Source organism: Salarias fasciatus (genome assembly GCF_902148845.1).
Source record: "Salarias fasciatus chromosome 23 unlocalized genomic scaffold, fSalaFa1.1 super_scaffold_20, whole genome shotgun sequence".
Classification (NCBI taxonomy): Eukaryota; Metazoa; Chordata; class Actinopteri; order Blenniiformes; family Blenniidae; genus Salarias; species Salarias fasciatus.
Window position 1 is genome coordinate 3899806 of NW_021941230.1, and position 8615 is coordinate 3908420.

At 44.1% G+C, this 8615-nt stretch overlaps 1 protein-coding gene and 3 non-coding genes across 4 annotated transcripts; 3 read left to right on the forward strand and 1 right to left on the reverse strand.

The window, feature by feature from the left end:
* Positions 1-532: 532 nt before the first annotated feature.
* On the reverse strand, positions 533-3259 carry LOC115384144 (uncharacterized). Its single transcript, XM_030086479.1, has 4 exons — positions 2961-3259; positions 2696-2789; positions 2306-2406; positions 533-1680 (listed from the first exon to the last, which is right to left on the reverse strand). The coding sequence occupies exons 1-4, from the start codon at positions 3151-3153 to the stop codon at positions 647-649; spliced, it is 1422 nt and encodes a 473-aa protein (XP_029942339.1). The 5' UTR covers positions 3154-3259; the 3' UTR covers positions 533-646.
* Positions 3260-5566: 2307 nt separating this feature from the next.
* Positions 5567-5639, forward strand: trnak-uuu (transfer RNA lysine (anticodon UUU)). The gene has a single exon. It is a non-coding gene; the product is annotated as a tRNA-Lys (tRNA).
* A 479-nt stretch (positions 5640-6118) lies between these two features.
* Positions 6119-6190, forward strand: trnap-ugg (transfer RNA proline (anticodon UGG)). Its single transcript has one exon. It is a non-coding gene; the product is annotated as a tRNA-Pro (tRNA).
* A 1439-nt stretch (positions 6191-7629) lies between these two features.
* Positions 7630-7701, forward strand: trnaa-cgc (transfer RNA alanine (anticodon CGC)). The gene has a single exon. It is a non-coding gene; the product is annotated as a tRNA-Ala (tRNA).
* Positions 7702-8615: the final 914 nt, after the last annotated feature.

Consider the following 8615-nt stretch of genomic DNA (forward strand, 5'->3'; position numbering starts at 1 on the left):
AAAAAGGAAGCCAGCAACATGGTTATGTAAGAAATGTAAGTGAGATGCAAGTGAGTGAGATGAGCTGATGAGACAAACCTCGCTTACTTAACCCAGAAAAGATGGGTTTTGTATTGCTATATATGTATTCACACAGATAGTTTGACATTTTGAAATTATTTACGGTTTACGACATACAGAACCAGCTTGTTTCTAATATATTGTACATACTCCAACTTTCCATGTTTTGTAAGAAATGTAAGTGAGATGCAAGTGAGTGAGATGAGCTGATGAGACAAACCTCGCTTACTTAACCCAGAAAAGATGGGTTTTGTATTGCTATATATGTATTCAGAGATAGTTTGACATTTTGAAATTATTTACGGTTTACGACATACAGAACCAGCTTGTTTCTAATATATTGTACATACTCCAACTTTCCATGTTCATTTTTAGTGGCACTTTAATGGCACCTGAATGAAATGAAACTCTGTAACAACATTACAAATAAAAGTGATACTGCACTCAAAATTGTTGAGATAATGTGTGGGGAAAGGACAATTAGACACCAGTAACAGCCAATGTGGGGAGGTTTATTACAGTGCATTAAGTTGTAAGTACAGTAGGCCTAAATACATGTTTCACAAACGTAAAATCACGTTTTAAGTCATACATGTGCAACTCTCTTGGGAACCACACTCTTACAGAGGTTTGTGAGGGCGCCACATACAATAACAACATCATCTAGTATGTTAACCTGTGACACTGGAATAACTGTTTGCAAAATCTTGAAGTTTTTCCACCGACCAATAACTCGTTCCACATGGATCCTCACACGAGAAAGCTGTCTCGATGTGTCCACTTCCTGTGCAGAAAGCTGCTTCTTTCCTTTCGTGAAATGAGGGATACGAAGGGTTGCACCATAGGCCGCAAGCTCATCTCTGATGAGAAATCCTCTGTCTGCCAAAACTTCATCCCTAGGCTCCAAGAGTTTGAGGAAACCCGACTCTGTAGTGATCTGCTTGTCTGAAACCCGTCCACCCCACCCAGGAGACAGAAATGAAATTGCACCAGCTGGAGTGATGCCGATCAAATATTTAATGGTGTTGTTATGCTTATAGTTTGACCATGTCTGGGCCCTGGAAGTCAGATTACTGGGTCTAGCGATGAAAATTTCTGTGCAATCTATTATACACCGGCATCTTTTAAAGTTGCGCTTGAATATTTTTGGCATATTTTTTAGTACTGCACCCTTACTTGGCCATTTAATGAGTGGCTTGAGGACCAAGGCCATCGAAGGAACCCAGCTCCGCAAAATATTAGATATGGTGGTTTTTGATACCCGAAATCTATAAGCCAAGTCATTATTGCACAGGCCCAACCTTAATTTCATCAGTATAATCAGTAGGTGGTCTGCTACTGTAAGTTTGTTGTGAATAATTTCTACGCTGCCCATTATTTTTGTAAGCAGCCACTCAAAGACCACAGAGGTCAGCCCTGTAAGAAAAATCAATTGTCCAATGTTGCACTTAACAGTGGCGTAGGAGAATGTAGAATTTTTCAGCTCCTCTTTCAGCTTTTCATTTTCTGCTCGTAGCATGTCACACTCCCGTTGCAGGTTGACATGGTCCTCTTTAAGTTGACAGTATCTCAGGTTCAGATCATCGTATTCTCTCTTTGAAACTGGGAAATCCTCTTCAGCTGTAAGATAGAAAAGTGAAACATGAGCATATCCTGCAACCAATGTAAACAAGTTCACAATCCATCAGAATCAGAATCATTTATTAATGGCCACACAACAAAGCTGGTGGAATTTGTTTCCAGTACAGCACTTAATGTTCACATCTCACAGGGTCAGTTACAGTGTCAACAAACACAACATTACATTCAATATACATAAATGATTACACAGCAGTTTACATCAAGGCAATGATTGGTTTAAAGTCCTTATAGCTGTTGGAAAAAAACTGTTTTTAAATCTGACTGATTTAGTTGTCAGAGACCTGTAGCGCCTCCCGGAGGGCATGAGTGTGAACAGGTGATGAGCAGGGTGTGTGTGGTCTGAGGTAATGAGGTAATGGAGTTGTCACACATTTTTACCATTGAATTTTCAAAACTTTCCATTACAGAAGAGAAGATACTTCATTAATCCTGGGGGGGGGGGATTTTCTTCAGCATTTGACCCATCCAGGGCCCAGTGTACACGTCACACACACACGGCAAATAAAGAAGTGGGCCTGGCAGGGGACTCTTTCAGTGAGGGTGGGAACCCTGACAATCCATCAGCTCACTGTGAGATAATATATATTTATGAATCTATTCATACCAGGACAAGGATCCATGCTGCATTCTTGATCTGGATTTTCAGAAAGAACGCGCTTTGCTGCAGTGACAGGTCTGTCATCCCGCCTCCTTTTCCTATGGTACCTACAGTAACAGAAGAAATTTGCAGTTACATTTCATTCATGACGCTCTCCAAAGAGATTTACAAAGGAGTACAACACTCAAGCTACTTTGCAACAGACATTAGTGAAAAATTAATGCTCCTCCAGCTTTAACAGATAGCACAGGAGAAAGAGGAAGGGTCATGCTAAGTAGTTGTAAGTTATGAGAGGTCAGACCAATCCATATCTCAAAGCAGCAGCTGTAGCAGCTAGGCACCAAGAGAGGAAAATAAAACACAAAATGAGTGAGAGGAGAGCAAATCCGATCTTACCTGTCCATCTTTGCATCTGGGTTCTGACTTTGTTTTGTGTACTTAAACACAGATGGCACAAAATCGGGACTACTGGAGTCCAATGACGCCTCGCCTGCAAAAAATAATAACACAAACGATTTATTAGCCTAGCAAGCTACTCGCCAAATCTAACGCCAGCTTATCAAACTTTAGCTGCATTTTATTATTATTGTACACCACACAGACAATCACTAATGTAAACAAGGCATTCCCGTAAAATCAAAGAGTAGATAAATAACCTTACCTGATATAAAGTGGGCGCTGCAGACGCGAGCATTTTTGATTGTGTCCTCATTCCAGTCCACACGTTTAATCGCCTGCAGCCACAGACGCCGCCGGTTGCTCTGAAATGGTCGTGATCCCGTCGGAATCCTATAAAACTTTAATCCGCTGGTGGAACAGCGATTCGTACAACCGTATACGCAACAACCAGTCATGTTGATACCGGGAACGGTTTTAAATGCTTGTTAACCAGTGGTAGCTCGTCTTTTTTATCGAGAACGAATGGAGAACAACACCACTTCCGTATCCAGAATGCGCGCGCAGTATCTCGATGACGTAGACTGAAAAAGGGTCTATACAGTTCACCTCAACACTCTCTTGTAGAAAACATTGTACATAACAATTGAACAACAGTACAATGAAGAGTAAACCAACTGTACTTTTCTCAGGGTTACAAACACGTTTAAACAAAATATATATGTTCTTACCTCCATTTTTCAAATTTCTTTCTGCTTCTTCTTCTTCTTCTTCTTCAGTGAGATTTCCGGCAGTGTAGACGCTATTTGCGTATTACTGCCCCCCATAGTTCAGAACAGGATAGCACTCCTTAGAATTCTGTCATATCCTCTGATAGAGGCCAGTGGCGCCACCAGACAGCGACAATAAATGAGTGAGGCTCAACGTGGGCGTCCCTCAATGTGGGCGGAGTTAAACGTTTCACTCCGCCCACGTTGAGGCACGCCCCGTTCTGCGGGCTGCAGCCAGGGGTACTTGGCTCGCAGGTGTTTCGGATTAACTGGTCTCCGTGTTAACTGGTGCCCCACTTCCTGTAGCGTCTCTGCTGCTGCTAAAAGCAGATGTTAAAAACCGACAGGAATCAATCTGGAGCTTCCTGGAAAACTCACTTTAACCGCACTGAACACAAAGTTTAAAGAGTTGGACCTTTACTGAGTCTGGATCCTTGTTGGACCAGCACGTGTCAGACCAGGACTGGCATCAGCTGCAGCTTCTTCTTCTACTGACTTCCGGCAGGCTGGACGCTGGATCAGCGGAATGCTGCCCCCACCTGGTCACTGTTCATACTGAGAGGTTGGGGGAAGAAGAAACTTTACAACTGCCTGATCTAATGGCGAGTTCAGCCCAGACAGAAATATCCTCTTTAAAGAAAATGAATGAAGCCGAGGCCTGAAAGCTCTTTAAAGTCCCGCTCCAGTCCTCTTTTGGAGATGTTTTAAAGTGTCCTCAGGAGTCTTTACATTGTGATGAGGAAGTTTTTAGCCAACATCACTAAACCTGGGTCATTTTCCAGCCTCTGTATCTGCAGAGCTCCAGAGATCATTAACAATTTGCTGCTGGGTGAAGACCGGCTGTTGGTGGACTGTCCCCCAGTGTCCAGACTGAAGGCTGTGGGTGGACTGTCCCCCAGTGTCCAGACTGAAGGCTGTGGGTGGACTGTCCCCCAGTGTCCAGACTGAAGGGTGTGGGTGGACTGTCCCCCAGTGTCCAGACTGAAGGCGTTATGCTGTTTCTTCCCCACTAACACAAACTAGCGGACAGTGTCACAGCTCTGTCTGGAGGATCAGGACTTGGCCCACTAACAGTTTTAAATTCTAATAATATCAACATGAAGACTCCTCTTCCACTCAGTGTGGTCCACTGAGGATCACAAACATCTGTAACATCTGTAAAAATCCTGGAGCTGCACAGAGATGATTAGATGAGGAAGAAACTGATGCTGCTCCTCAAAGTCACTTCCTCAAACAGTGTTTCCAGGAGTTGCCCTGTTTTACATGATTTTAAAAATGAAGCAGTCTGGATCATCTGCTGCCACTGCTCCACATGTCAGCAACGCCCTCTTGTGGCCACATTCATTTTGACAGCAGTAAAATTGGAGCTTATGAAATGCAGTTTTCTAAAAGTTTGACAGGAGATTGATGTCAATTCAATGATATTTATTGACTTACAGAAATTGCTGTACTAAAGTAGGTTAACCTTACATCTGGAGTCTTGTGGTTTTGAAAGAATAAAAGAGAAGTTCACCACAAACAACAAGTGACTCTAACAAGTGGTTTACTGCTGAAGCCCAATGTTCAAAACTGCCATCATGTCAACAAATTAGCTTAATCATTGTCTTTTTCTTACATTGGTGTTTGACCCTAACTGAAGACAGATCATGATACAGATATTATTCATGTTCAGGGCTGATTGTCTGCAGTATGTCTCCATATATCCATTGTGTAACGTTGCTCCACCTACTCCAAGTCGGTACTCTGTATGATGGAAAGCGACCGGGGCCAAGGCCGAACTAAGAGAACCGAGTGGAGTAAGACTGAGAAGGAACCAGTGGAAAAGGACTGATAGAGCTGTCCATGGTGTTGAAGTGTCAACTTGTGTGAATCATTCTGGACATGCCACTTTTTGTTCAATGTAAAAGCTGAGAAATATTTTTTCCATGACAGTGCTTCTCGTACATCATCTTATTAAACTTATGGCAGAAACCTGAAACATTTCTGATCAAAAAGTCAGTCATTCAGACAAGGCTCCACTTTCTCAGCCATGGTGGACAGGAAAGCTGTCCAGGAAAACTCATAAGTTAGTGATATACAGACACAAAAGATCCTCTTTCAGGCCTGGATAGCTCAGATGGTAGAGCATCAGACTTTTAATCTGAGGGTCCAGGGTTCAAGTCCCTGTCCAGGTGCTACAAGAGCAGATCCTTAATTGGGTCTGAATCCTCAAAGCAGAAGGTCACAGTACTTCAGGTATCTGTTGCTGGAAGTCATGTCCTGGTGTAATGCTGTGCTTCATCTTGATGTTGTCAAGTTTGAGAACTCTCTGAGGCTCTGTTGACATTGAGAGAGTCTTCCTCTGTGACTTCTTCTACTCCCATGAGCTGGATGTGATGATCCTGACAGAGACGTGGCTGAGTGAAGGTGAACTGGTCCCCTGCTGGAACTCAGTCCCCGGGACTGTGGCTTCTTCACCTCTCCCAGCATGCCGTTGGGCTCACTTCGGGCTCATTTATGTCCAAGAGGACTTTTTGAAGTGGTTGAGTTCAAACTGATTCAAGTCATTAATGACTGATGTTTTCATTTCCTTCAGTCAGGATGTGGTCAGGAGTTTTGATCACCTGACTGATTCATGACAATCAGTTGAGTCCTTCTGCTCTGTGGACATGTCGGCTCGTTGGTCTAGGAGTATGATTCTCACTTTGGGTGTGAGAGGTCCCGGGTTCGATTCCCGGACGAGCCCTTCGAGTGATTACACTCTCCAACTAAGTTTTCAGCTTTGCTCATCAACCAGGATCCCTTTGAGTTAAACTCCAGAAGCTTCTCTGACTTTGTGTTGGAGGTTTGTCTGATCTCATGTTCATGACCAGCAGCAGCATTTCCACTGTCAACAAGGAGACGGAGCCTGAGATCTCTCACAAAGTTCCACCTTGGAGCAGTTTCTAAAAAGTCGTGTTTTCAGTGTCTCCAGCACTGTTGTGGTGTAAACAGACACCAGAACACAGTGAGAGTTTAGTGTTTCCTCTTGAAGCCTCTGCAGTGTAAACGGCCTTATTTTCAGGCAGCAGACCAAAACAGTGTTGTCAGACAGAAGAGCTGGAGGACATGGTTCCTGGAGAGAAGCAGAGCTGAGTCCTCCAGTGGTTTCATTTAGGATGTGAGGTAGGGCTGGGCGGTATGGCAAAAATTTCATATCACGTTTTTTTTAAAATTCACACCGGTTTCACGGTATTTGACGGTACTTTTTTTTTTCGTCCAAGAGTGTTGTTACACACATTTTCTTCTAATAATAAAATGATTACTGCAGTTGATTGGCTTTAAATAGCCCATTTTACTGTCATAAGGGCTGTATCATGTTTTTTTCATGTCCACATTGCGTGATTGCGATTGTTATCTCGACCTGCCACTTGTTTTTTTTTTTTTTTCTTTTTTCTCATGTGCAGTCCCCTTAGCAAGCGCATCTTGAATGGACGTCTGACTGCTACTTGCAGATTGAGCTGTGGATGTGGAGGGTGTGGATCTGAGTTTATGACATTCCTGGTACTCTGCAACGTGTTTTCGGCTGAGGTGGTGAAGCTAATTGCTAGTGTTAGCACCGCCGGCTACCACTTCTGCTCGATAGCATTTGCAAAAGATAGTTGTTTGGTCCACGTCCGACCTTTTAAAGCCGAAAAACTTCCAAACCACAGACGTGGATCCTCTTTTTGGTGTTAGTTCCTCTGTGTAAACAGCGTGTGCTTCACTTTGAGAGCTCTCGCCGGCAGTCAACAGCACGCTGTGTTGTTGGTGTGCAGCAGTGAAATGGGTCCCACCTGAAACACTTCACTGTCGCTCACGTTCCGGACGTTGTTTGGGCCGTTCACCGGTATTGCGGTATATGAAAAATTCATATCATAATGAAAATAAAAACCAGTATTCGGTACAAACCGGTATACCGCACAGGACTAATGTGAGGGACTCAGCAGCGCAGCGGCCCAGCAGGAGTCATGGCTGTGTGAAGAAAACACCTGACCTGGACCAGTGATGGATCCACTTCCATGAATACTGACCTCCAGCAACCAGCCACACCCCACAGTCCAGACTGTCCTGCTGAGAGAGGAACAGGCTTCTCAGGAGTTTTCCTCCTGGACTCACTGAGCTGATTCACTTCAGTCAGAATCAGCAGAGCAGTTGGAGGAAACAGGGGATGTAGCTCAGTGGTAGAGCGCCTGCTTCGCATGTAGGAGGTCCTGGGTTCAATCCCCAGCATCTCCAGGGTTTATGTCGAACATTAATATCATCAAACTCATGAATAGAGGCTGAGTGTCTCTTTGTGGCTGTGAGATAAAATCAATCTCTTCACATCCTAGAGGATCCTTCCAGCAAGATAAACCCCAGAACTGCTTCGGAAATCTTTCTGTTGTTGGCATAAAGAATTTCTGAGAAATCACCAAGTGTCATGATGTGGTTTATTAAAGGATTCTCTCAGAGAGTGGAAGAACAGGCGAGAAAGCTGACACTCACAGATACTCTCTGTGTGTCTTCCTCCCAGTCGGGGTTCAGACCAGATACTGATACAAAGCCCTGATAACAGATGGAGTCAGCCAGTCCAAGTTAAACAAAACAAAAACACTTCACAACATCTGAAAAAACCTTCAGATGACTCCTGTGACAAGCCACAAGGCCCTCCACAGTGTGTGATCAACGAGGCCCCTGGCCTGCAGAGTCCAACATCTGGTTCTTCCTCCTCTGAGTGAGCAGCATGGAGCCGGAGCTCCTTCAGCAGCTGTGTCACGTTGGTAAAGCCAGGTGTGGCTTCGTTCAGCAGTCTGAACCTGTGCTGACGCTACAGGGTTTCCCTCCACGTCACTGGGGGCCGGTCGCTCCTCCACCAACCAGATCATCACTCTGAATCTGAGGAGGGTTTCCACACTCTTTACTCTCACTTTTAACTGGAATATATCAAACTAATAACATTATTTTCCTCTGGTGGACAGGCGTCTTCTGGATGAAACCTGAAAACCATTAGAAGGAGAGATCAAAGACAATTAAAGGGCTCGTCCCGGAATTGAACCCGGGACCTCTCACACCCTAAGTGTGAATCATACTCCTAGACCAACAAGGCCACATGTCCAAGGAGCAGAAGGACTCAACTGATTGTTATAAATAAAAGCTGAAATAAATGACAT

Bases quoted from the DNA above. Each gene is read 5' to 3' on its own strand.
- LOC115384144 (XM_030086479.1), bottom strand. From the start codon at position 3,153: ATGACTGGTTGTTGCGTATACGGTTGTACGAATCGCTGTTCCACCAGC. The intron at 2,790-2,960 runs GTAAGGTTATTT...TATTTTTTGCAG, and splicing joins CAGCGCCCACTTTATATCAG to GCGAGGCGTCATTGGACTCC. The intron at 2,407-2,695 runs GTAAGATCGGAT...CTGTTACTGTAG, and splicing joins CCAGATGCAAAGATGGACAG to GTACCATAGGAAAAGGAGGC.